Source organism: Larus michahellis, chromosome 9 (genome assembly GCF_964199755.1).
Source record: "Larus michahellis chromosome 9, bLarMic1.1, whole genome shotgun sequence".
Classification (NCBI taxonomy): domain Eukaryota; kingdom Metazoa; phylum Chordata; class Aves; order Charadriiformes; family Laridae; genus Larus; species Larus michahellis.
Window position 1 is genome coordinate 49,812,158 of NC_133904.1, and position 26,617 is coordinate 49,838,774.

General features: G+C 50.0%; 2 protein-coding genes and 1 non-coding gene across 15 annotated transcripts; 2 read left to right on the forward strand and 1 right to left on the reverse strand.

Moving 5' to 3' along the window:
• The first annotated feature begins 278 nt into the window (after positions 1-278).
• LOC141748748 (DNA polymerase beta-like) lies at positions 279-7,585 on the forward strand. 13 transcript variants are annotated; one of them, XM_074601254.1, is made up of 8 exons: positions 361-663; positions 952-1,163; positions 1,801-1,862; positions 2,825-2,885; positions 3,853-3,886; positions 4,494-4,606; positions 5,706-6,142; positions 7,054-7,585. In XM_074601254.1, exons 2-5 carry the CDS (start codon positions 959-961, stop codon positions 3,858-3,860), a joined length of 336 nt encoding a protein of 111 aa, XP_074457355.1. In that variant the 5' UTR covers positions 361-663; positions 952-958; the 3' UTR covers positions 3,861-3,886; positions 4,494-4,606; positions 5,706-6,142; positions 7,054-7,585. The 13 variants fall into 13 exon arrangements, 12 of the variants coding, with proteins under 12 accessions (XP_074457364.1, XP_074457353.1, XP_074457354.1 ...); XM_074601263.1 differs by lacking the exons at positions 2,825-2,885; positions 3,853-3,886 and adding an exon at positions 5,047-5,187 and having other exon boundaries at positions 279-663; positions 5,751-6,142; XM_074601252.1 differs by lacking the exons at positions 2,825-2,885; positions 3,853-3,886 and adding an exon at positions 5,047-5,187 and having other exon boundaries at positions 282-663; positions 5,761-6,142.
• Positions 7,586-11,613: 4,028 nt separating this feature from the next.
• TRNAE-UUC (transfer RNA glutamic acid (anticodon UUC)) lies at positions 11,614-11,685 on the reverse strand. The gene has a single exon. It is a non-coding gene; the product is annotated as a tRNA-Glu (tRNA).
• Positions 11,686-11,856: 171 nt separating this feature from the next.
• Positions 11,857-25,909, forward strand: LOC141748391 (ras-related GTP-binding protein A). The gene is made up of 10 exons (XM_074600355.1): positions 11,857-12,110; positions 12,610-12,643; positions 14,877-14,976; positions 15,989-16,055; positions 17,002-17,224; positions 19,327-19,422; positions 21,002-21,124; positions 23,279-23,370; positions 24,259-24,374; positions 25,371-25,909. The coding sequence occupies exons 2-10, from the start codon at positions 12,617-12,619 to the stop codon at positions 25,466-25,468; spliced, it is 942 nt and encodes a 313-aa protein (XP_074456456.1). The 5' UTR covers positions 11,857-12,110; positions 12,610-12,616; the 3' UTR covers positions 25,469-25,909.
• The last annotated feature ends 708 nt before the right edge of the window (positions 25,910-26,617 follow it).

Sequence of the window (26,617 nt, forward strand, 5' to 3'; positions counted from 1 at the left end):
TGCGCACCAAAAGATGCTGAAAAAACTCCCTTTTCTGTAACGGAGGGAGATCTTGTAACGTATTCCTTAAGCACTTTCCAGAAATGAATCTACCACTGACAACATCGAGGCGCCACCGTCAACAGGGGGCGGCTGAGGGGAGGCCGTGGGGAGGCCGGGGTCGCTGCTGGGGGCAGCCCTGGGGGCTGGCGGGGCCCTTGGAGCGGGGCCCGCGGCCAGTTGGGTGCCCGGGGAAGGGGCCCGGCCGGCGGTGCCCGGTGCCGGGGGAAGGGCCCGGCTGCGGCCCCAGGGCCCGGCCACAGCGCATGCGTCAGGGCGGGGTGTGCGCGGGCCGGCCGGCAGGGGGCGCCAGCGAGCCGCGCGCTTCACGCATGCGCCGTGCGTCCTTGCGGCGGCCTCCGACGGCCCACACTGACCGGCCCGGCCCGGCCCCACTGGGCTCCCCAGAGACCCCGCGGGGCGGCGCCGGCGGCAACGGCAACGGCAACGGCAACGGCAACGGCAACGGCAACGGCAACGGCAACGGCAACGGCAACGGCAACGGCAACGGCAACGGCAACGGCGCGCAGGCGGCAGGACAGAAGTGACGGGCGGCGCGCTGATGTCGCCACCGGAAGCGCTGTGACGCCACTTCCGGCTGCTCGGGCTGTCATGGCGGCTTGGGTGAGGGAGCGGGAGCGCCAGTGGGGGCTCGGAGGCGGTTCGGGGCCGGGGCTCGGGGGGCGGCGAGGCGGGGTCTGCCCGCGGGGCTGGGGAAGGGTTCGGCGGGAGGGCGGGGAGCCGGGAGCGGGAGCCCGCAGGCCCACACATCCCCTGTAAAGGCGTGTTTTACCCTCAGAGCAGCGGCGCCGCGGGGCGCCTGTGGGCGCTGTCTGACATGCCGGGCCGTGCTCCTACTTTCTGTTTGGGGGAAGGGGATGTTTGTACCTAAAGATCACGTTTTTTCCCCAGGGCTCAGATGGTCGCCGACAAGAAGAACCCAGGGACGAGCAGCGGTTGGGTGAACGTCCGGCGGGCTCGGTGTCCCCCCGGCGCGGGGGGACGGAGCCTCGTCCGTCCCGGCGCAGCCCAGTTTTCCATCCCGCTCACCCCCACAGGCTCGCGGCGCCCCCGGCCTTGCCGGCGGAAGGGTGCCCGGCTTCGAATGACGTCATCTCAGGCTGGTACTGCCGCTTTTTACACTTTGTTTTATTTATCCAGTTCTCTGGGACCAGCATGCTCAGTGTAAAGAGTTGCGGTCACTTCTGTCTGTGTATTTTACGTTTTGTTCTTTTTGCAGAAATATTTTGTCTATTTACTCTCATCCGTCTCCACCCCACCCCCAATTTTGTATAATTTTACAGCCTCTAATTGCAACAAATAGCTGAATAAAGTAGTGATTGAAGTCAAACTAAGTGTCTCATCACACAACCCTTTGGAAGAGAAACAAACACCCCAAACGCCCTCGGGTGGTTTGCGGTCTCTCTGGGGTGACTGTGTAAATCCTAAGGAAATCTCACATTTTTCACGTTGTTCCTGCAAGTTAATACCTTGAAACGTCATCTTCAAACAGAGGAAAAAGTTCTAATTTGTAACAAGAGCAAGCTGACAGCAGGTAGTTTTTTCCTCTCAGTTGTTGTAATCCTTTCCCTTGGTTATATTTCATGTAGAAAAAATCTATATACTTACAGCGGTGGATGGTACATATGTGAGCCATTATTTGGTAAACAGCTGAGACTTCTGTTATTTGTAAAGTAATTCTATTTCCTTTTTTTTGGTGCTGTTGCTGTTCCTATCCAAAATTTTTGCATCGGGTTATAGAACAACTGAAGAAAAGGTCCGTGTGGTGGCAGCTGCTGCCGAAACATGAAGCAGAATTCATGGTAAGTGGGGTTTCTGGGGGCTGGGAATTGCAGCTCACGCCAGAAGTTAGACAGAATGTGTTGCTTAGGTGGTCAGAGTTGGGGGCTTTTGTGTGTTTTGGGAGGGGGGGCGCTGCCTAGTGAATTACTCCTGTAGAGATATCAGTGGTAGAAAATCTGCAGGCGTTTCTGGAGTCGCTGCTGTACCGTGTGTAGTTGAATCCCGCTGACACCACAGTCATGACAGTGTTGTCCCTGTCTCTGTTTTCCCTGTATTTCCCCACAAGTTTGGCACCGCCACATTTCTTCAGCCCGTGTTTCCTCCCCCAGTAGTTTCAAGGTGTTTAAGGCGGAATAACGTGATTTTTGCTTTCAGGTGCATCTTCACCTTGTTTTGTCTAATGCTTAATATACTTTTTTCTCCTTTCCTGTGTATTTTGTTGCGGAGTGGGGACAGAGGGTATGCTGGTGGGCTGGGCACGTGATACAGAATAGGGGGGGTGTCTGGTGAGCGCAGCGAGTTCAGGCGTTGCATTTTGTCAGCTCCCTTGCTCATGGCACAGCTTTTATTTTTTTGGAACTTGTGGCTTGTGCGTTGCTTTGCTGCACCAAAGAGTTTTCTTTACAGGCTGCAGCTGTCCTGGCCTTGGAGCCTGGGCGAAAGCCAGTTCTAACAGTGAAGTAAAACCACAGGGGGACAAAACAATGAGGGGAAACGGGGAGCGATGAGTTCCACCAGTCTCAGCAATGGCTTTTGAAATTCCTTGGAGGAATGGTTCTGGCGGACCAATGAACCAAAAGGCTCTGCCTTATGGATTCCTACTAAAGAATAAAAATATTGTATTAAGCAAACCTTTTGGAAGGTGTAAGTGCTTAAAGATGTTTGGTCTCCCAAGGTGAAAGAGATTGTTAGAGCACACAATGTCTTCTTTTTTACTTGAAAGAAGAGCTAAAATAATCTGAAGTGAATTTGTCTTCACCAGTGTAGCTTGCGGGGCTGTCTGAGGGGGAGCTACCTGAGAGCTTTCTTGGTCTTCAGGAGGGGTAAGCGAAAGCGTCGCCACTTCTGGGTTAAAAATCTTGGTTGAGAGAAAGCACGTGAAAAGAGGCCAGAGTTGTGCTGATGCCAGTTGTGGCTTTACCAGAACAGATGGAGTTGAGGAATGTGAGAGCGGTGGCTGCTTGGGTGTTTCGGGCTGTGATTCGGTCTGTGTTGTAGAGCTCAGAGGCAGCAGTAGGAGGAGGGGCGTAACTCAAGTGGCCGTGGTGACCCCTGGCCAAAATCACCTCTAATGTGCGGGAGTTGGGGTGGTCTCACCCACCAGGCTGTGAGAATCCTGGGAAAAATCACTGGCTGGAGGAGCCTCCCTGGCTCAGCTGGGTAAACGGAAAGAGCAAGAGCTGCTTCAAGCTGTGATTTATCCATGGGGGTGCGTGTGAGATGAGCTTCCCGAAATCGCTGCCGTTTGTGCTCCTGCTGTGTTTTGCCTGCTGTCTGGCACAGGCTGTTAGACTCCTCCCGTTTCCCAGGCCAGTTACATGGGGAGAGGAGGAGTAACTCCCGTTCTTGCCACAGAGTGTGCGTATTGTATTGATTTAGAGCTAAATGCGCATCTGTGAGCTAATGCAGAGAGGCTCAGCATCCCAGTTGGCATTCAGAGCCCTGCAAGCTCATTAACAGTTTGACCACTTGCGCTGCGTAATCCTGACAGGTTTTAGAAAGGATTTGGTAATTGTTGCCTTCAAAGTGGAAGATAAGAAAGGAATGTTGCAGAAAACAGAAGTGTGATTGCAGCCGAGAATCTGAGAAGAGCAAAGCCTTAGTATGGGAGACGGACTGCATCACTTACAAAGCAAAGGCAACGTCTGGCTTCCAAAATAAAGCCAAGAATAGAAGGGGAAATCTCAGCACGGAGCTTGAGGATACATCTTACAAGACACTCTGTGCAAACACATCTAACCATTCATTGATTTATTTTTTTTCCCTCCACATACTGCATGATTGTTGTAGGTAATTAGAGACGGGGCGTAAAACAACAAAGCTGGTAAGTGGATTACACAGAGACTACAAAGCAGTTCAATATGAAAAGTGACAGGAGTTCTCAGCAAAGAGCCTTCCTTTTCTGTCAGCTTGAGTTTTATGCGCAGCTGTAGGACATCCAGATATTCTTGGAAAATACTGAACTAAGCAGTTTGGCAGGGCATTAACTTTGCCCTCCGGGCTGAGCGGGGATCAGCCCTGAGTCCAGATACAAATTGAGCCTAATGGAGGTGGATTTCCGTAACGAGCTGAACGCAGCCGTGCGCTCGGTCCAGGGGACGGAGTGAAGTTGCGGCTGAGGCAGGATAGCATGAAGCGGTTGAAAGCTCTCAACACCTTTCAAAAGTATTTTACTTCTCCCTTTTGGTTTATCATAATGTCCATGTGGCAAATCCCTTTGGGATTGTTAAACTTCAGTGTTACAATTTCATTCCAGTTTAACGAGCACCATCTGTTACCAGCCTCTCAAGTCTGTGTGTGATGACAGAGCTACAAGTAGAGACACACACTTCAAAAGGTGGTGGGGGAGAGGTGCAGTGAAACTCTGTGAGACTCTCTCAGATGTGTTTATTTCAAATTTTGTATTTTTTGCCTTATTTATTTTCTCATAGGGCGTCTGTCACCTGCCAAATAAGGCAGCTGGAACAGCCTATCTGCAGCAAACCTGACAAGCGCACTAGATCTCCGCTACGTCACGAGCGTTTGGTTGAAGATGTGCGTTCAGGTGAGTCATCCCATGCTCCAAACACAGTATTTAATCAGCACCCAGCTCCTTGGTGTTGTAGGGAAGCCACTGTACAGCTGCCGGTCTCTGCAGCGGCTGGTTAGTGAGATCTCAGCTCACAGCTGCAAAACAGGCTCCTTTGTGCCCACTTCCAGAACCGTGAGCTGCTTTATCGTGCTGCTCTGATGCTCTGAGCAGGCTGGCCAGCACTGCTGCTCCAACGCCAGTAATTCACAGGCTGAGGCAGCTGTGCGGTGCTTTCCGCTGGTATGTGTTGCAGCCTAGTGTCAGGCTTCTGGGAAAATAAATGTACAGAATTCTCAATCTGTGACTTCACGGGCAGTAAATTGAGAAGAATGGCTGAGTGGCTGAGTTCCAAATGGCTTCTATTCATATTTGTCTTCTGTGTATGGTTTTTTTTCCTCTCTCCCTTATTCCAGGCTCACGCCCTGGAGAAAAGCATTACTGTCGTGTACCACATTTCACAAGCGGTGATATATTCAATAAGAACATAAGAATTCACGCTGTGGAAATGGGCTTTGCAATCAGTGTGGCCTTGAGCCACCCCCTGGGTGTGACGGGTCAGTTCATGCCTTTGTGCAGGGTATTTTTTTCTTGTTACATCCTCTGAGTGATTCTCCTCTTGCATTGGTCCCTCACTGTATTGGAAACGCTTCTGGTAATGCTGTGGTTCACCGACTGACTGACTCTGGGTGCCACTGGAGCGAGGAGAGGCAGCTGTTTCCCTACAGGCACAAAGAAATTGCCTCTTCCGCCCACCTCGGCTGCTTCGGGGAGTTTTACTGTTAACCTACAGCTTGGGTTTTTCTAAAGACGGAGAGCTGCGCAGTGCACGGTGTTCCCGTTCATTTAAATGGGATTTATTGATGCCCTTTGATTAGGTTGGGGGCGGGGGGAGAAGGGAGGGCTGCCTGTCTACTTCTTTTTTTAAAACAAAATTGCATTAGCTCCAAAGGTATCTTATTTCCTTTGACATGGATAGTTATCAATACCCGATTACCTTTGTGCCTGTATGAAAAGGTCTGTGGTTTCTGTGCAAATCCGTTCTACTTAGAGCAGTTTGTCTTAATCTTGGCAGCTCGGGGTGGTACCAAACTTCTACCTTTTCGATGTCACCCATAAGGTACTTGCAGGCGATGCTGGGAAGGCCCTTCCAGTGGAGCGTGAAGACGACATCTTTGCCTATGTCCACGGAGGGACCTGCAGCCAAAGGAGAAGAGTGAATGCCTGCAAAAAGAGCCTGCAGTGAAGGCAGTACAGTGGTCAGACCCCTTGGAAGAAAATATCTTGTCGTTTGCTTGAGCATGTAATACGAGTTTTACCAGAGAACAGTGAATCGCAGGCTGCTTTTTTACCCTGAAGAGCAGGAAGTTCTCACTTTTAGACAAAATGGTTTTAAGTTTTGGCAGCTCAGTTTGAAGAAGGTGGGGACTGATCAATGATGACAGTTCTGTGGAGTCACTGATTTGTTTAAGTGCAACAGCTGCAGCAATGATGAAGCCAACTTAACAATAGGTAGGCAATGAAGCTATTTTAGTCTTTTTCTAATGGTAAAGGCACTTAGGCTGGGATCACAATTAGAAAAGTCCAGATATTTCTGGAACTGAGCAAGTCTTCCTAGCTGATCTCCTGTACTACTGCGGAAGATGATCAGAGTACTGGTATCATCGTGTTGTGTCTCTGTGCAAACAGCCCTTAGTGCTCAATACAAAAACGGGGGCAGGCTGTCAAGGAAACGGCACAGCTAGATCTCTTTGGGCGATTTACAGTGCGTAACAACCGTAAAAGCAAGAGGTTGAAAGTCCCAAGAAGTGTGATTGCTCGTTCAGTGCTTGCAGATTGTCTCATGGAGTGGTGGTGTTATTTCTGTACAGGCCCTGAGCTGTAATTTTTATAGCTTTAGAGCCTTTTGGATTGTTCAAGTGAAAGTTTTGCCAATAAAGCTTCTAGCATTAATAACTTGAGCGTACAACGTACAGAATCTGTGTAGCAGAAGGCACTTCATAAATAACGATAGTTCAGATTTAAGTGCTGGCAGTACATGAATGCTGGCATCGTGCAGTTCAGTGATTAACTTACTCCCTTCCAAAATTTCAGGCAAGTTTCTCTCCTATTACGATATCCGGGAATTAGAAGGATTTTATCAGAATAATCTGCACATTTTTCTTTGAAAATACGCTTTAAAAATAGGGGAGGTGTACAGCAGGAAGGGGGCAGGGGGGAGAAAAAACATATTTTACAATGAATAGCGAACAGCTATCCAGTAGCAGCAGCTTGGAACAGTGGTTATGCAAAATAATGTGTTTTGACTTTCCACCAACTGCTAACCAGCATAGTACTTTTCAGAACAAATTTGGCAAAGAAAGAGGCTCGCTCACATGCCATTTCACAACTAATCACACTTTTAACTTTTTCTGCTTAATTAGGATATCTGAGAGTTCAGCAAGAGAAATGAAGAGCTGAAACGCTGCTGAATTCCCACGGCAAAGGTGGACCTTGGCACGTTGTTACAGAACGCAGAGTCATTGTCGCAGCTGCCACTGCAGTCTCTTTTGTGAGAGTGTCAAATGAATATACCCCGGAGCCAGACAAAACCACAGAGCTCTCCGGTTCCAGGTCCAGGGTCTGACAAGGCTGTTGTACGAGATGTTTGAACTGAGCAAATATAAAAAGGAGGTGGGGTGGCTGTTTTCTTTACATCTTTCCCCGTCTTAAAAGGAGACATGTAAAACCATTCTTCATGTCTGTGTTGGCTCTTAAAAGCCTTAAATAATGTGGAAAAAAGGCTTAAAGCTTAAAAAAAAGCTTAAAGCGTAAAAGCCTAAAATCTCTGGGGCAATCAGTTGCATTCCAACACTGTTAAATAGTTAAGGGTCATTTTGCCAGAGTGAAAAATGTCAAAGTATTTTGACTGTACAATTTCTGCTTTTTAAATTAAACTAATAATAATTCAGCTTACTTGCCTAAGGAGAAGGGAGTGGAATCTCCTAGCAGTCTACCAGCCTGTTACTTACTGTGTACCATTCCGGTTTGTAAATTGGAATAACCCCAGGCACCAGTACCTGCTGGGGCTGACCAGCTGGAAAGCAGCTTTGCAGAGGGCCTGGGGCTGCTGCTAGACGCTAGCCCTGGGCCAGGAACATGCCCTTGCAGCAAAGGCAGCCAAGAGGCTGCATTAAGAATCGTTGCCAGCATGTCCGGGGGGGTGATGAGCACTGGGGAGACGCCTGGAGGTGTCTAGGCTCCCCACGGTAAGACATGGACATAGTGACATGAGTCCAGCAAAGGGCCACGAAGATATTAAGTGTCTGTCGTACCAGCAGAGTCTGAGAGCTGGGACTGTTTAGCCTGGAGAAGAGACAGCTCCAGGAGGAATCTCGGTGTGTATGAACACCTGCTGCTCAGACTAAGGATGGATCCAGACTCTTCAGAGTGGTGCCTAGCGAAAGGAAAAGTAGCGGACACAATTTGAAATACAGGAATTGCCACTTGAACAAAAAACCCATAGTGAGTGTGATCAAGCACTGCAACAGGATGCCCGGAAAGGTTGTGGGACATGCTTGGAGATACTCAAAACCCAACTGGACGCAGTCGTGGAGAACCTGCTCTAGGTGACCTCGCTGTGAGCAGGGTGGTGGCACTAGACAGTCTCAAAGTCCCTTCCAACCTCAGCAACTCTGCAATAAACACAGGTAGTTGGGTGTTGTCTGTCTTAGAAACTGGTCTCTTCAGCTGTCATTTACCCTCTTTGGAAAACCCTTTTGTCTGCTGTGTGGACGTTTTTTATCCAGTATCCAAGAAACTAGTCCCTTCACTGGCTAAACGTGCGTTACACTGCACACACTGCACACATGGAAATCCTCCTTGACTCTAAAGGGATTGCTTTCTGCCTCAGCTGCCCTAGCTGCTACATTCACCGATTTAGCAGCAGTGTGCTTTTCTTCCCACTAATGTCTTCCCTACAGGGTTCATTCAGCTGAAACTGGCTGCAACAACTGCTGTAGCTTTCAAACCCATGAGGACATACGCCTTTAGCTTACCAGCGCAGATTGTCTTTCAGTCCATCAGCCCTGTCTTTCCTCTCTGTATTTTGTAGCTCCGTATCCACTCTTCATAATGGGGTCTGGACAGAACATTCTCATTGCACATGACACTGTGGGGCTTCTCTTCACAGATGTTCTTGCCAGGAACGACCTTTATTTATGAAGAAAAAAAGGAAACACCTTCCCAAGTCAATACAGACCAGCGCTGTGAAGGTACTGCTAAGGCTGGTGCGCTGTCACAAGGAGGCACGTAAGAGCAGTCAATAACCAAAGTGTTCTGGGAATCTCAGGGCAGGAGGGAGAGGGCGAGCGCTGACCTTCCCCAGGGAGTACCAAGAGTCCTCCTGGGAGACTGTACACTAAATAATTTTGATACTCTGTTTGTCCTGGTAGGCTGAAATACTTTCTTAAGATATATCACACACAGAGCCCCCTTTGAGACGTTACCTTTACTGTTTTGAGATGTTAAAACAATTGTCTTGATTCTGGGATTGGGATGTTCCTTTTGCATTTGAACCATCCATTTCAGCAGTCCGTTCTCCGGCTGGGGGAGCTGCATCAGCCTGGCAGAATTCTGGTGCAAAAGGAAGTGTAGAGCTACAGCATAATATCAGTGGAGGGCTTCGTGCAGATGTGCCTGTTGGGAGAAAATTTAAATTTCTGTATCTAGAGAGAAAAAACAATGTATTCCGTGCCTCCCCTCTCTGATACTCTCAACTATTCAAAGATCCATTCCTGCATAAATTTGAAAGACAGAAGTAAATTCTTGACAAAGATCAAAGATTCTATTTTTCATGTAAGACAACCTTTTTTTTCCCCCCTTCCTTTTTTTTTTTTGAGGAAATCAAGCCTTGAACTAAAAGCTTCAGCTTATGAGGAATAAGCTAGGTATTTTTTTACCAGTTCTTTTTAAAAAAGCACCTGATTTAAATATGTAGAATTGTCTAATGTAGGCTTTTAGACAGACAGTTATTTAATCTAGCAGCAACAATCCTGGCCCTGAAGATGTCTAAGACGAAAGACTGCACCTCTTCTCCTGGCTAACCCGTCTTCTCCGGGTTAAGAGATTCATCTTTTGGGCTGCTGCAGGCATTCTTCCCTCTCAGAACTCCAGGCTGCGCTGCCAGCTGTCTCCTCCGAGCTGTTTTTAGTTCTCTGTATCCTGTTTGACGTACAGATGCTGAATGAGGCGTTTGTTACTGGTGCTGTCCCGAGTTACCCGAGGTAAATTCCTATTATCTTCATTTCCATTGTGAGAGGAGGACTCCTGCAGCGCTGGAGCTCTGGCCCGGCTGGTTTCTCTCCTCACTTCTAAACCCTTTCAGCACGGCAATATGCTGTGACCCCTCTCCTGATGCAGGACCCACACTCTGCCCCTAGATCTGGTGCAGAGCTCCAAGTTTCCTTCAGCTTACAGTACCCAGAAGCTGGCCTGATTCATCTCAACCATTCCTAGAGTCAGCGTGCCTCTTCTTCTGAAACCTGACAGCTCTGATTGATTGCAGAGCTCCTTTTAAATCACTTCAAAAGGCAATGACTATTTTGGACTTGGGAGCAGATCCCCATACTGCATTACTTACTGTCGTTGGGACAGCAGTTCTGTTCCTTTGCCTCAGAAGTTGCCAACTAGTTGATTTTAATTCAATTCTTAGAGCGCATCAGCATGGCATGTGTTGCCATTTGAACAGCATGTGGGAGTAACACAAACACGTTACAAAAACTGCAGCCTTGACAAGGAAACTCCAATATTGACTGTGATTATGGGATCATTCTTTGTCAGGTATTCTGTCAGCCTGTACAGGGGCACAGGGGAGTTTGCACCAGGATCATGATCAGGTTCCACAACCTGTATTGACTTCAATCAAAATTGACATGGAACAGATTTTCATTCTTATCTATCTGCCCTGAGCCTACAGAACTACCACATTTGTACTTGTTCTTACATAAAATCACAGAATGGTTTGGGTTGGGAGGGACCTTAAAGGCCACCCAGTGGCACCCCCTGCCCTGGGCAGGGACACCTCCCACCAGCCCAGGTTGCTCCAAGCCCCGGCCAACCTGGCCTTGAACCCCTCCAGGGATGGGGCAGCCACAGCTTCTCTGGGCAACCTGGGCCAGGGGCTCACCCCCCTCACAGCCAAGAGTTTCTTCCCAATATCTCATCTCAATCTCCCCTCTTGCAGTGGAAAACCCTTCCCCCTCGTCCCATGGCTCCCCTCCCTGCTCCAGAGTCCCTCCCCAGCTTTCCTGGAGCCCCTTTAGGGCCTGGCAGGGGCTGGAAGGTCTCTGCGGAGCCTTCTCTTCTCCAGGCTGAACCCCCCCAGCTCTCTCAGCCTGGCCCCACAGCATGAAACCGCCGGCACCACCAGCTCCAACGTCCCTGAAGGAGCGCGCGCCGCCCGCCGAATTTATATAGGGGCGGTGTCACGCGCATGCGCATAGTGGCAGCGCAGCGCGCGGGGCGCTCTCCCGCCTTCCGCCCCCCCGCGGTCTGCTAGTGGAGGCGTTGTTGCACGGAGCCGGTGTTGCTGAGGGGTTTTCTTGGTATATGGCTGGCCATACGCGCACATTTATGTATACACGTGTGTATTTTTACGTGTGTGTATCTTTAGCAGCTTCCCGCTGCTAGAGTTGCAGTACAGCCCCAGCGCGATGCTCGGTGGGGGGTTTAAAACAGGCTGTGGGGCGCGAGCAGCAGTTTTCTCGCCCGCATTAGAGAAAAAGGCAATTAACCCGTGTTCAGCGGGGCGCTCCCTCGTCCGATGTAGTCGAACATTTGAAGCGGAGGCGGGAGCGGGGGTCTACAGCGGTGGAGCTTCAGGAGGCTCCGGGAAACGTGGTCGCAAAGGTGCAAAAATGCGGTGAGAGAAAGTGAAGGGACTCTGACCGGACTCTTCACGAAGACGGCTGCTCTGTCCGCTCCCAGCCGAGAAAAATTACAACTTCCCATACCGGGAGTCGAACCCGGGCCGCCTGGGTGAAAACCAGGAATCCTAACCGCTAGACCATATGGGAGGTGTTGGATATCGGTTTCTTAGACAACCCTATAACTCCGCCTTATCCCCCACCCCCGCCATGGCGCCGCGCCTGCCAGAAATGCGCTGCCCATACCCAAGATGGCGGCCGGTGCGTCGCCACCGCCCCCTTCGCCCCGCCCCGCATCACATGACGGGAGGAGGGGGGCGCGTGGGAGAGGGCGGGGTGGAGGTGCTCACGTGACCGGCGGCGGCCGCCGAGCGCTGGGTCTCGTGAGCGCCGCTGGGGGGGGCGCGGCGGGGGGTCCCCGGGCGCGGCGAGACCCCGGCGGGGCGGCGGCATCACGCCAGGCCGCGGCTTTGAGGCCTATCCCGGAGCTGGGGCGGTGGGCGGTCCGACCCGCCGAGCTCCGCCGCCCGCGGGCACTGCCCAGCCGGGCCGGGAGGCGCCTATCGCGGCTAGAGGTAGCGGCGGGGGGGCGGCGCTGGACGAGCTGGGCCTGGTGGGGCTGGGGGAGGCCGGGGGGCGGGCGGAGGCACCGGCCCGGGGCGGGGGGCGGGTCTCTGGGTCGCTGGGTGCGGGCTCCGGAGCATCCCGGGGGGACGGGGAAGGGGCTGGGGGTGAGGGCGGCCCTGGCAGCTCTGTGCCGGGAGAGCCCAGCCAGTGTCTCTCGCCGCCTTCTAGCGCTGGCTCGGCTTAGGCCTGCGTCGGCCCTGTATTTAGGGGAGCGTTGACCATCACGGGCGCCTTGGAGGCTTTTCTGGCAGCGGGGAGGGCTTCTGCTGGAGTCTCCCCCCGCCGTCTGGAGCAGGAGCTGTCAGGCGCCTGGCGGAGGCTGGGGGGAATTGTGTCGGTGTGGGAGCGCTTCCCCTTTTGCAGGGTGCTTCTGCGGGTGGGATTTGGGTGGGGGAGTGAAGCCTGTAACGGAATAGAGCAATGTAAGAAGATGGTCTTTTCTCGTAGGTGGGTGATGCCAAGCACAGCCATGAAGAAAAAGGTAAGAAAGGAAAGGAGAATCCTTTGCAGTTGGGTTTTCCTTCCCCACCTGCATTTCCTGATGTCTCTGTGTGTCTGCATCTGTACCTCACTGTGCTCTGTGGCTGTCAGGTGCCTCCTAAGGCGCTCGGAGTCAGCAGATGCATCCTTTGCCTAAAGTGCTAGAAATCAATATTGGGTTTGAGTGTATTTGCTGGCATTCGTGGCAGGGCAGGCTCACCGCAGAGCCGTCTGCGATAACGGCTGCGTGAGTGTCTCTGGTACATGTTGCAAAACCCTCTGCCCGCTGCTGGCCTCTGGCAGTGCGAGAGAAGAGGAACGATCCAACCCACTCCGCTGACCCATGGGGAGACCCTTCTGCTGTGTGACAGAAACTCGCGTGAGGAGCCCGTGATTAAGTGGGGGCTTCTGGGAGGATGAAACTTAACACACAGGGAAGGAGTAATGCTTTTACTGAGGATCGGGGGGGATATTCCAGCAGTAAGCATATTCAAAGCCATTAAAGCATCTGTGTAGAGACTATATGGCTGCCTGTCTGTGGTGTGGTAGGATTGGGTTTCCTGACGGGCCCTACGTGTTGGTGTCTGAGCCCTTTGAAAGGCCTCCGCAGTCTGAAACTTAGGAACTGGGTTCGCTGGTAGGTTGCCTTGGGCTGTGCCTTGGAGCCGTATTGAGTTTCTGCATGTGCTTTTTCTGCAGGCAGTATGAAATAAGAGATACCGATGTTCTCTCTCTCTGTGCGTAGCTCAGGGGAAAAGAGAAAGTAGCTTTCTGGGGGTTTGCTCCAGAAAGGCTGTAAGGTGTGACCTGACCAGCCTGCCTCTCAGGAAAAGTCCTCTTTACTGAATCACTGAGGCGTGTGGTCAGCTTCATTTTGGAAAGGGCGCTCGCCAGCCTGTGAAACGTTGCAGTTGCTCTCAGAAGGGTGACTTGTGCGAGCAGGATGGTGCGATTCTGCCTCTCCTGTTTTGCCCTGAGAGTCTGGCAGCTGTTGCCGTGCAGTCGCGGAGTGAGGTTGGGAGTCGAGCGAGCGCCTTCCCAGCGTCTGGCACTGGTGTGGGCTGGGCAGGCGCTCAAGCCAGTTGCACTCTCGTTAAACCTATCTTTGATGATACATTTTCAGAGCTGTTGCCAAAGGCTGAATTTGACTCTGTAACCGGAACTTGTTTAACAGCTGTTTTGTGAGCAAGTCTGGGTTAGCTGTCACTGTTGGTTTTTTTTTTTTTTAATTTTTATTTTTAGATCACAATGTAGAGTCTTGCCTTGTGTGACGGCCTCCCCTCTTCCCCGCCCCGCCAAATCATCCCCTAGTGTTTTGTCTACAAAGGTGTTAGAGAATCACAGAATGGTTACCTCTCCTTTGGCGTGATGATCTGCAAACAGGACTCTGGAGGCAGGTGTCTCCCCTGCACGATAGCCTGGTGCGCTTGAACGGGGCTGTCCCAACTGCTTTTAACTTTTTGCTGGTCTTCTGACACACGAGACTTGAAATATAACTCGTATTTCACTTCTGTCAGGGAAGAGAAACCAAATCATGTTACAAGAAGGAAAAGAGCGAGATTAGGAGAGAAGTAATGGGTGTAAAATCCCAGTGGTGAGTGAGCGAGGGATTGTTTTGGGGATTGTTTCCAGCCTGGCTTTAAGGCCTTGAGCTGTTCTTTTGTCTTGGCAAAGTCCTTTGCTGTCATCTAAAACATCACACCTTCACCTGTGGCACAGGTGCGTTTAGAAGGCGTGCAGGTGTGAGGGGATGGGGATGGGGGAGGCAGCTTCGGGAGCAGCTCCTGCCCTTCCCCGAGTGCCAGTTGTGAGCTCCAGGAGCCCTCTGCCAGTGTGCGTTGGGAAAAGGGGGTTGGTGGGCAGCGGCGGTGGGCTGCTGCCCTTCCTCCTGGGCGCTCAGCAGCGGGATGAAGGACGAGGAACGTGGTACGTGGAAGGGCAGGGATGCCTGAGAGGGTGGGGGGCATAATTCAAGAATGCAAACAAGGTGGAGAGGTTTTCGGTCTGACCACCGTTCAGTGGCTGTGCATAGCAAGGAGGTGAGGATGTCTGTCTCCTCCTTTCCCAGGCGTGGTGCTTTTCTTTGCCTCTCTTCTGATGCATTCACATCTCAAGTATGTTGGCCCTGTATTTTGGTGGCTTTGGCAGGAGGATGTTAACCCAGAGACAGCCACGGAGGACTTGGCATTCTGTGGTAGCTAATTCTTTCTTTATTTTTTTTTTCTTCTTCCCAGGTGCTGCTGATGGGTAAAAGTGGGTCTGGGAAAACCAGCATGAGGTCCATTATCTTTGCAAACTACATCGCCAGGGACACACGGCGCCTGGGTGCCACAAGTAAGACTTCTCTTGTTTGAACTGCAAATTCTCAGGGCTCAAAGCCCCTTCATTAAAGGGGCGAGGCTGCTCCCTCCAGCAATCCCCGCCTCTCCTCCGCTCTGGGGTAGGTGGGTGTCTGCTGGTCCTCCAGCGGCCACACCTCGCAGGGAGCTTCACTCCTGCGTTCAGCTGAGGGCGGGTAGGAAGCCAGAGTGAAAGGGAAGGCAGCGCTGGGTTCACTTTTGCTGCTTTATTGTTGAACTTTTATCCTTCACTCTTTTTCTTTTTTTTTTTTTTTTTTTTTTATCAGGAAGCAGCCTCTGCTGCAGCTCCACCAGTTATTGGAGGAGCGTTCAGAGCTTCCTTGTGGTCCTCCTTGTTGGTGAAGCTTTCTGGTTGTTAGCCAGCTGATCACTAGCGCAGTGGGAGATGCAGTGATCTTGCTGTGCGCCCGTGGGTTTGGCAGGATGACACATTAGGCTTAATTAGTGTCTTCTGCCTCTTTTTTTTTTTTTTTATTCCAAAGCCACTGATCTGAAAAAGCAGCAAGTGATTCCTCTGAATTGTCAGGATCTAATGCTCCTCATTGGGAAGCACCTGCGAGGACTTAGTGTCACGCATTGGTGTACGTTTCTTCTTTGCTGTAAACTTGGCCTCTTCATAAAGTTTACAGTCTTTGTGTTACTGATTTATTTTTAAGGCTTGCTTAAGGCCTTGCGGAGTGCACTGGAACTAGCGTTGTTCTTAAAATATCACAAAGATCACAGAACATGTTGTTAAAGAGGAACCACCTGCTGTGCTTCTCAGGAGAATAGTGTCCTGGGTAGAGAGTAGGAAGGCTTGAATTCCTTTGGGAACTGTCTTTCTCCGTAGTGCCTTCAGCTACTGATTTACGTGCAACAGTGTTGTTCAGATGGGATTTTACAAATTGTGGGCTGTGTTACGAAGAATGACATTTTCGGCTGCCCGCGCAGGTAGCTCTGATCTGGGCGCGTGGTACAGTCAGTAAACTCCTGTTGTCTCTTTCCAGTTGATGTGGAGCACTCCCATGTTAGATTTCTAGGAAACCTGGTATTAAACCTGTGGGACTGCGGAGGGTAGGTACTGTTTGTTCTTCTGCTTTTGAAACCGTTGGGGGTTAGCTCTGGGGAATAGGGCTGGGGAGGTAACAGAGGCCCTCCTGCCCCGGAGGGATGAGTATGTTGCTTGTGTATGAAGGGAATAGAATGTGTGTGGAGGTGGGTGGAAGGGGTTGGCACGATTACGCTGTCTCTTGAGTTATCCCTACATGAAAGGAGCCGTGCGTAGGTCCACCCTTCCCTCGCTGGCTGCTTTCTTCTGCTGGTACAAAGCCTGAGCCCTTCACCTGGACTTTCTCCTGAGGTGGCAGGAGGTGACGCTGGTTTCAGAGTTGCTTATCACCAGCTTGATCCAAAGTGGATGTGTGCTGAGAAGCGACGCTGAAGGCTGACAGTGATCCTGTGGCTCCTGGAAGCAGCTTTTTGAAGAACGCTTTTGCGCTGGCAGAGCCTCAGCAGAGCCGTGCAACTTCGCTAAGCTTCAGCAGCTCTCGTGGCCTCATGCGTTGTCTGAGCCGTGTTCAGCAAAAGCTCAGGGAGATTTAAATCCTGTAAGAAGAGGCCACACTGATGGTTTTGGTTATGTTTTAGCTTCTGCTGATGCAGCTCTTTTATATCCAACTCTCCAAAAGCCAGTGGGTCCAGATGCAATGTAGCTCCATTTGCAGAGGACCCTGAGCAGGCAGCTGACAGGAGGGAAGCTTCAGCTTCCTGTGGGGCTGGTGAGCTCTTCAGCAGCATCCAGCTTGGCTTGGAAATGCTTAGGGAGCCTGATGTCAGGGGGAATGTAGCCACCTGTGGGGCTCTTGTCTAGACTCCTCCGGTGGCGTCTCTAGCTCAAAACGCAAACCTTGCCTTTCTCGCAGGAGGTATTTTACATGTAGCACCTTTCCTGACAACGCTAAGCAGGACCTGGTTGCTCTAATTAATGGGAGTCTCTTTGCTTTGTTGCTCTGCTCCTCAGACAGGACACATTTATGGAGAACTACTTCACCAGTCAGCGGGACAACATCTTCCGCAACGTAGAAGTCCTCATCTATGTCTTTGATGTAGAGAGCCGTGAACTGGAGAAGGACATGCACTACTACCAGTCATGCTTGGAGGCAATTCTTCAGAACTCTCCTGATGCAAAGATCTTTTGTCTAGTGCACAAGATGGACTTGGTGCAGGAGGATCAGCGGGATTTGGTGAGAGGCTGATAGTTGCCATAGAAATGCTTTCAAATAGAACATCTTTTGACTGTGCTAGCGCATTGCGATTTCCTGCTTCAAGTACAGCCCCGTCAGCACTGTTCCTAGAAGGGTTTCTCGGATATTAAGAATTGTCAAAGCCCTCTAAGCTTTTTCTGCATCTTCTAAATCGTATGTCATCACTATCTCTTGCATATAATCTAGTAGAAAACAGAACTCGTGATTTTTAGTGACAACCACTCTAAGCCTTTTATTTTATAGCACCAATTCTAGTACTTTCACCAGACCTTGGCTCCAGAAGGGAGGTTGAACTGAGAGGGAGGTAGAAAGAAAGAATTTCTTTCAAGAAATCCAGTGACCTTAAATTCACTGCTCGCCGTTTGGATGACTTTGCGGATGGTGGTGGTGACAGTGATGGTTGGTTTCTCGTTAGCTGCTGCTTTCAGTCCAGTATAGGCTCTGTTCTAAAACATAACCCAAAAAAAAACCCCAAAAACAAGAGTTGAAACTTTCCCCGTTACCCAGAAGGTGGTTTCTATGGGTTGATTCTATGGATTGATCAATCTCTGACTGATTCTCTGTCAGAGAACACTGTGGCCTGCCTGCCCAGACATCACCTCTTTAGCACTCCTCTGCCCCAGCAAAGGCTGGGGATCAACCTTTCAGAGAGGTTTGGTGTGTTCTGTTCTTTTTGGAGCTTTTGAAAGGTTGAAGGGAGCTTGGAAGATGTTGAGTTCCTACCAACTTTGCTTTATCAGCTTGGACTGAAAAGCAACCAACACCTGATACCAAAAGAAGAATCAGCTCTGTGGGTTAGACCAGCACATCCCTGGCTTGCAGCAAGTTTGGAGGCCCCTTTAGGCTGTTAGCTTTTGTCCAAAGTAAGAAGTCTTCTTAAACTTTCTTAGGATTCCTGGTGAGCATGTGCCTGGGCAGCTGCAAAGGAGGCCGTGCGAGGTCCTGTGGCTGAAACCACCCCCTGACCTCCCTGCACAGATGGGCTTCTTCCACATCACAGGCTGGCTTCACATCACTCGTGCTGCCTGAATGTCGTGATCCTCCTCTTCCAGTTTGAGTTCTGCCCTCCAGCTCGGTGCAGAAATAGCTCAAAGAGCTTGTTCATAGGGTTGATTCAAGGAGCTTTTCCTCACTTCCGTCTGCCTTCCCTCCACACTGAAGCATGAGTCTAAAATCTTCTCGATACTGTCCTGTCCATCTTTGTTTTGGGACTGGTGGACAAATGCTGGTTTTACATACTTGTGCAGATGTAGCGAGGCCCTGAAGTGAGGGGTAGGCAGAAGAGGGGCCTTTCTTCAGATGTGCTTTCAATGTGTATCATTGCACACCAGTCAAGATCTGTTTTAACGTATGTGCTACTTGAAGGACGTGCAAATACTGGGCCAAATCACTATCTCTGTAAATCTCACTGAAGCCTTTGGTGTCGCAGGACCCAAGTGGTAAGTGTTGGGCTACGCAGCATTTCATGGGGATCGGTTAATGTTCCTAAATGTTCATACGAACAGTAAGCTGAGGAGAAGGTGGTCGTTGTGTCTTCCGCTGCGAAGGCGCGTTGGTGCAAGTCCTGCTGCTTTTTTAGCTCTTCTGTAGGAGCCTGGCACAAGGCTGTCTGGTTTCTGCTGTTCCCCCCTTTTTTGTAACTTCTAATGGCAGAGCATGGTGTGAGAAGAGAAGGCTCTGTAAGTACGTACCTCAGAGCCGCTCGTACTGATGAACCTCAAGTGCTTTCTTCCTGTCCTGCTCTCAGTGACGGGGCTTTTTGCTTGTGACCTTGTCAAAATTCAGGTCTTCAGAGACACTCAGGCGTGTCTGCTTCTACCCCTGCTCCGCAACACCCGTAGTTATTTCAGCTTTCAGTCCCAGTCAGATGTATTGCAAGACAGCCGTCGTCTGCCTGTCCCTGCTGCTCCAGCGGAAGGGGTTTCTGCCAGCCTGGCCTGGCCAGCCTGTGCTGCTCTTGTCTTTTCTCCAGCGCCGTAGGTACTCGAGACTTGTTTGAAATGCGTGATGTAAGTGCCATACAGCAACCACGCCAAAGGCAGAGATATTTACACTCAACCGCTAATCTTTTTATTTCCCAGATCTTTAAAGAGCGTGAGGAAGACTTGAAGCGCCTTTCCCGGCCCTTGGAATGTGTTTGTTTTAGAACTTCCATCTGGGATGAAACACTTTACAAGGTTTGTACGGGTTCTTCTCCGTATCTGGCTTCCCCCCTCCCTCTTGGAAAAGAAGAGCATGAGGAAGGCGAGTGGTTAGTTGCTACTGGTTTGTTAGTGACTGGCCCTTTTTAGTTCTGCAGCAACTCCTTCTGGAGACTCGCCGTTGTAAATGCCATCAGAGCATCCTGGTTTTAATTAGAAAAAGTAAAACCCCTCCACTTGTTGGAGTTTTGGTGTCAGTGTGCTAATACTGCTGAAACGCTTTGCCTGGCTACTTTAGAAAGAGTTTGTGCATTTTCCAGTTGTGTTTATCCAGCAGGGAATTGTTTCCTGTGTTTCTCTGCAGCACTGTTAAAAGACGAGCATTTACCCTTCTGGGAATTTGCTTTGCTTTCAGGAGGGAATGGGTTTTTTTGTTGTTACCCTTGACTGTAGTGTCAGAGGTCTTCCAGGTGTGGGAGTGGCGAGTGCTACCTGGGCTACGCTGGTAGCAAATGATCGTTATAATTGCCAGCTAATGAGCAGTGGTGGTAGCGTAGTGGCTGGGTTGCCGATGAAGAATGACTGGCGAAGGTCAATGAATAGCTGAAGGTGAGGACCATTTGGCTCTTTCTCTTGACTTGCGTGGGGCTTCACGTGGCAGGTTTCACTGTCCTGGCAAATCTGTCCAAAGCCGTAGCAAATTCCCCTGCCTTCAGGGTATGGTGTGTTTGGCTGAGACTGATGCAGCACCGTACGCCAGACATCACTCCTCACAAAACGCCTACCCAGCTCCCTCTGGAAATCAGCCTTCCCAAGTGGTGGCATTCCCTGTTTTCTTGCAGGCATCCCTAACATTCATCAGTTAGCTGGCTACTCTGAGCAGTTTATACAGCAGCAGACCTGCGCTATTCTAGACACAGCCCTGCCAGAGCTCTTCAGAGCTCCCACCTTTGGCTTGGGCTTTTAACTTGGCGCTTGGCAAGTGCAATGGTGGGAGTGTTCGGTAGATACCAGCTACTTGGTAAATGGGAGACACAAATATCCACCCTCACTCCTGGGGGAAGCGTGTGGTCAGGCGCTGACACAAACCCGGGGCAGTGAGGTGAAGCTGAGCCTGGACGACCTGAGCCTGGATGGGGACAGGTGCCCATTACAGCGTCCCCAGTCCCTTCTGGGCTCATTCCTGACTCACTGGGTCAGATTGCAGCTTTCTGTTTGCATCAGTGACGAGCTGCCGAGTATCCATCTGCACATCGACCTTGCTCAAGATTTAAAAAAAAACTCTGAAAACTTGAGTTGAGTTTATCTGGGAGCAGTAGATAGAAGCATTGCCAGCTTAAAATTTGGATGATTTAAGCCTGTTTAATAATATTCTAGTTTCCCTGTGACTGATGTGGAGAAGAACTTGACCTCACAAAGAGGTCTGGGGTACCACTCGTTGTCTCCATTGTAGTAGAGATAACTGGACACAGAGGCGGGAGAAGCTTCTCAGCCTTGCCTAGGCTGTCAACACCCAGAACGGCAAATAGTCAGTTTTTGAGCACATTTTGTAATAAGAGGATGGAGCAGAGAAGTGCTAATGCAGCCCTTATGTTGTGTCTTTCTTTATTGGCAGGCTTGGTCCAGTATAGTCTATCAGCTGATCCCCAATGTCCAGCAGCTGGAAATGAACCTGAGGAACTTTGCTCAGATCATCGAGGCAGATGAAGTGCTTCTGTTTGAGAGAGCCACTTTCCTGGTGAATACCGCAGTTCTGCCCTTCGGGTTCCTCTGCCCAGCCTAGGACGGAGTCCCCTGGCTGGAAAGTGCTGTTGTGGCAGTAGCCCAAAGAGAGGTGCCAGCGCCAGGTGGCAGAATGCGTTGATCCAGGCCTTGTGATACTGAAAGTAGCTGACGTGACTCCGTGGCACACGGGACCTTCCCAAAATTTCCACTTCTAGCAGTTGAACTGAGGGCTTGATGGTATTTCCCTCTTCCAAGCTGCGAGAGGGTTTCATATCCCCATTCAGCCGTGGGAGTTTTTTGAGAATTCCTTTCTGCACAGGGCAAGAACCTTCTTTAGCTTGAAATAAGCCTTTTCAGTTCCTCCTGGCCTGGTATTTTAACTGGTCTTGATATTATTTTTTAATTTATTTTTTTATCTGATGCTCTACAAACCCAGAGTACGGATAGAGGATCGCGAGCAGTTGGATTGCAATGGCTTTCGAAGTTACCGGCTGTGTGGTAACTGCTCCCAGGCCCTTGTCTCTGCAAGGTAAAATGTGTCGGTTAAAACCACCGGTGCTGCTCGTCTGTCCGTACTCTCGGTTTCTGGGTTGGTCTCGTCAGACTTTGCACCGTAACTCTTGCTGACCTGAAAGAAGGATTTTGACTTTTTTCAGTGCTGTTCTTGATGGCTAGATGTCTGATTTTTGAAATGAGGGAGGGAACGTGAAAAGGGAGCCATTACTTTTCTCACTTTTTAACCTCTCAGAAGTAAACACCTGCCATTTCTGGCAAGTTCTGCTTTTTGACTTTTTGTAGATAATAAATAGTTCCACCTTAGCAGTATGTAACAGTACTTTCATTGTAAGTACTTTTTTTTTTTTTCCACTGAAAAAGAACAATCTTTGCTACAAAAATTCTCTGCTTATTTTCAGAGTAATGGTGACTTTTAAAAAGACTCTTCTCACTTTATTCATGTATTTAAACTTCCCCCAGGACTCTTTTCTCCCAAAGTGAAATCTTACTCTGAAATTGTATTCAAATCACAGTAACAGAAAAACCTCTCTGGAAAGTTAAGGAATGAACTTGCATACAATGAAGGCTGGTATGAATGTAATCCTTGAATCTGGCTAAACCTGTACTCGTATGAATAATCGGGCAGCTTTAAAAAGTAGGAAGCACATGATGATCTTTTTAAGGTACTCAAGGGGAAAAAAAAAAAAAAAACAAACAAAACACCACCCAAAAAACTTAGTTCTCCCAAGGCTGTTAAATGTGGCTCCATAGGTAGAAAAGAGTTTAATATCCTTGTTCAGGGGCATCTGACACTTCAGCAGTTGGCTTCATAATTCTAAAGAGCTTAAAGCACGTGGCACGAGGCTTTTTTAAAAATATTCCATTTTGGTTTTCTGTGGGAACAAAGATGATGTAACTATTTGGTTGTGTCCCGTTGCCCAGTAAATGCAGTTCTCGGCCCGGTAGCTAATGTGGGTGAAGGGCAGAGATCCGTAGGCTACCGGGCCTGGTGGCCAGGGAGAGAGGGTTGGTGCTGGATGGCTCTGCGGGAGGAAGAGGAGGGCAGCCGCTCCAAAGGCTGGCAGTTTAGCGCAGCCTGGGTCTGACTCGGTTCGCGGGTGGAGAGAGAGCTCCCAGGGAAACCAGCTGCCTTTCTGAGGGAGGAAGGGCTTGCTGTGGCTCCGAGAGCGGAGCTGGGCGTCCTACCTGCACGGAGTGGGGAATTTCTCCGGTTCAGCCCTTGAGAATCTGCAGCAGGATAGACTTAGGAAGGAAAAGCTATTCCAGCATTTATCAAATGTGTTTCCCCTACCTGAGGTGATGCTGTTGCCTTTTTTTTTTTTTTTCCCCCCCTCTCCTTGCACTTTCTTTTCCTTTGAATCAAGATTTGAATTGCTGCTAAGTTGGAGTGTTCAGACCTCAGGCGGACAATAGTGTCTCTTGCATACTTGCGTCTGCACTTGTGAAAGGCCTCCTGGTGATTGTATTACTGAGGCTTGTTTTACCCTGAAAGCACCACAAGTGTTGCTGCAAGTAGTTTCAATCAGCAAAAGGCAAAGGGAATCCCTGTCCCGGTCACCACCCGTTTCCCATCATTGCTGTCGAGCCCGAGAAACCTGCGCTGAAATCGGTTACTAACTGGCTCTGCCCTCTCTCTCCTCCTGCCTTCCAGGTCATTTCTCACTATCAGTGCAAAGAACAGCGGGATGTCCACAGATTTGAGAAAATCAGCAACATTATTAAACAATTCAAGCTAAGTTGCAGGTGAGTTGGTTTAATTATTAGGTGGGGAAGATGCCTCAGCAGGTATTTCGGCTTCCTCCAGAAGCACGAAGGCTCTCCAAGTTAATGCTAGTTCTGTGACTCCTCAGGCTGAGTTGCCGTAGTCAAACTGCCCCATGTTTAAACACAACTGACTTAATTGTTATATTTTGTAACTTCCTCCTTTGCCCATGCTTGAAAGAGGTTTGTTTTGAAACAACCATTTTCTTCTGGGCCTCATTCTCCTGGGCAAGGTAGGGAAGTTCCAGGACTGAGCCGATAAATTGGTGGCAGTCAGGAGGAAGAGGCTTGCAGGCTCTACTTACCAATATTCCCTCTGGAAAAGTGGAAAGCTGGCTTTGGAGTCGCTTGGCTTCTGAACAGGCTCCAGGGTCCGCAGTCGGTTGGTAATATCTGCAAGTGTTGGGAGCCTGACGAGGATGGAGACGGGGCTGCATGGGTTACAGAGCTGTCTCCACGCGTTTCGGGTTTATACTTATTTCTCCTGGTTACCCACAGTGCGCAACTGTCCTGCGGAGTGGCCGAGCTCTCACCTTGTCACTGACAGTGTCGTGGGGTTGTGCATCTCGAGTCACCTTCGCCATTCAATGCGCAAATCGGTCTATATTCTTCTCATTTAGCCTAAAGTTAAAGAGGTTTTTTTCTTTAAAAAAACAAAAACAACAAAAAAAACCCACCAAAACCCAAACAACCAGACTTGTAGCGCCTGGTGTTGCTTGCCAAGTGGGGACTCCAGCGCTGCTTCGTTACCAACAACTCAGATCCTGGGATGTCGCCTCTGTGGGCGCAAAAGCTGTTTGAGCGATGTTACAGTAGTAGTTCATTTACTTTTTTCTTTCTTTTTTTTTTTTTTTCCTCCTCCCCTCTTAGTAAGCTGGCAGCTTCTTTCCAGAGCATGGAGGTCAGGAACTCTAACTTTGCTGCTTTCATTGACATCTTTACGTCAAATACATACGTGATGGTGGTTATGTCAGACCCTTCAATACGTAAGTCAAAGCAAAGATGAACCTCTGGCCTGTTTTGCTTGCAGGGACAAAAAGCCGGATAAGTCTAGTTTAAACTCTGTTTCTCTTAGAAAATGACAAACAGCAGGCAGAGCAATAAAAATGAGCGTAATTAAACGATAGAGCGGGATCTGCTGTGTCTGAGCAGAAAGGGGGGGGAAGGCGGTTAAAAAGTGACTTTTGGGAAGGCGAGAGCCGTGCGCCTTTGAGAGCAGAGCTGTTTGCTGCTGCCGGGTGGAGGATGGCAGCAGCGGTGGGGAACCACTCTAACAGATGTGACCTGATTTAGTAGGTCATGTCTAATAACCTATTTTGGGCTGGTCTGATCTGGCAGCCCCGCTGATTTTTTTTTTCGAGAGGAAGCAGCGATGGATCGCAGTGGAGTTTTTGCTCTTGCTGCCTGGACTGTCTTGGTGGGCAAGGCCGCTAATTATAGTAGCGTCTATTTATCTTAAAGAAGCAACTGCAGCAGCAGCGCCAGCCCTGACGGGCATCGTGTGACTGTTTAACTGTTTACACAGCTCCAGCTGAAACTGCTCCTGTTGGGATTTGAGGTGCTTCAGAGACACTGTCCAGGACAGCCTTGTGGCTCACGGCCTTGGTGCTTCCTCTCCTCCTCTTTGGAATTTTACTGAATTAGGGCGAACCTGTGTAAACCCCGTGGCTGAGTTACCAGCTGGGGTATTACCGTGCTGGAGGAGCAGCGGAGGGGTGGCCGGGGTGACTCGTGTGGCTCTCCCTGGGAGCAAACTGCTTGTCCGTGGCTCGCTCTGACCCTTCCTGGCTGTTGCACTGGGATCAGCGAAGGGCCCGGACCTCCCAGCGTTAAATTCTGCCCAACTGTGGAACAGGGGGGGTGAAATAAGAGCTTGCTGACGGGGAGGTTGCTTTTAGGCGCTGCGTAACTCCTGAGGACTTGGATACTCACGTCCCTTTTCACTTTTCTTCTTTATCTCCCCGGTCCTTTTTCCGTCCCAGCGTCTGCGGCTACGCTGATCAACATCCGCAACGCCAGAAAACACTTTGAGAAGCTGGAGAGAGTGGATGGACCAAAGCACAGCCTGCTCATGCGCTGAACGTTGGCCAAGGCACACGGTCTTTGGGGGGAGAAAAAATGAATTGGAACTACTTATTTTTAGGAGAATCTAACAATGTTGATGTCTTTGTTGGGCTTTGAAATGAGTGTGCTGCTTTATTTTTTCTCCTTTTAACGTTGGACACTAGTCACTCGGAGGATGTCTGGATGCACTGCGGACCTTCCAAAGAGACTTCCCTGGCGGATGTGGGGTTGGGAAGGAGTAAGGACAGGTGACGTGCACGTGGTGTCATGCTCCTGGTTGTCGTAGTGGCACGTGGCACAGCTGTGTTGGATGTTTTGCTCCCGGGTGATCTCATATAAGTCACAGGAATCGGAATATTTACTGTTTTATTGGTTGGTTGCTAGAATACGTTTATAAATTTCTCCTTGTCTTCAGTCATGAAAATAAATTTTTTGCTACCAGGGATTTCAGATCCTAGAGCTTTGGAAAGTGGGTTTTCTTTCTTCTGAAGCCTAGGGCAGCGCTGGCAGGCGGGTGCGTAACAGATGCATTTCTCCTCTCGCGTTACGGGGGGGATGTTGACTGAAGGCCGTTCCGGAGTTTCATTTAAGATAAATTTTTTTTTTTTTTTTGCTGCGCGGAGGCTTAATTCCCTCGGCGGGCGAAACGCTCAGGCTGACATTGACTTCTTCACGCTTGCCGAAGCGACGGAAAGATCTCGGTAGATAAAAGGGGCAGAAGATCCCAATTGAGGGAGCGGCGGGATGGTGCTGGTGAGCCAGGAGGGGCTGGGGCGGGCACGGAGGAGCCCTGGGCCGTGGCAGTTGCGGGTGGTGTGTGCATGAGCTGTGTTAGTTGCGTTCACCACGAGCCAGTTGGACGGTGTTTGGCACCAACGTTATTTGCCATTACTGTGTGTTTTTTTAATTAATTTTTTTTGTGTGCATTTCCATTAAACCAACAAAAGCTCTGTGAGTTAGGGGAATCTCTGGCTTGCTGGGTGGGAGCTGAGCTGACGCTTGCCAGCATCTCTCTTCCTTTTTTCTCTCTTGCTGCATCAAATTACTATATAAAAAAGGGTGTGGTGACAGCCCCGCTCTTTGTATTCTGGAAATCGTGCTGTCCCGTGTATCCCTGCCCACACACGTACTCGGGGGGGGAAAAAGACTCTGAGCCTGTTATGTG

What these genes read in the sequence shown, in the direction of transcription:
- LOC141748748 (XM_074601252.1), top strand. An exon ending in GGTTGAAGATGTGCGTTCAG is followed by an intron (nt 4,607 to 5,046) that starts GTGAGTCATCCC and finishes CCCTTATTCCAG; the next exon opens with GCTCACGCCCTGGAGAAAAG. An exon ending in CCACCCCCTGGGTGTGACGG is followed by an intron (nt 5,188 to 5,760) that starts GTCAGTTCATGC and finishes AGGTACTTGCAG; the next exon opens with GCGATGCTGGGAAGGCCCTT.
- LOC141748391 (XM_074600355.1), top strand. Translation starts at nt 12,617, where the DNA reads ATGCCAAGCACAGCCATGAAGAAAAAG. An exon ending in GGGATGAAACACTTTACAAG is followed by an intron (nt 19,423 to 21,001) that starts GTTTGTACGGGT and finishes CTTTATTGGCAG; the next exon opens with GCTTGGTCCAGTATAGTCTA. An exon ending in TATGTCAGACCCTTCAATAC is followed by an intron (nt 24,375 to 25,370) that starts GTAAGTCAAAGC and finishes TTTCCGTCCCAG; the next exon opens with CGTCTGCGGCTACGCTGATC.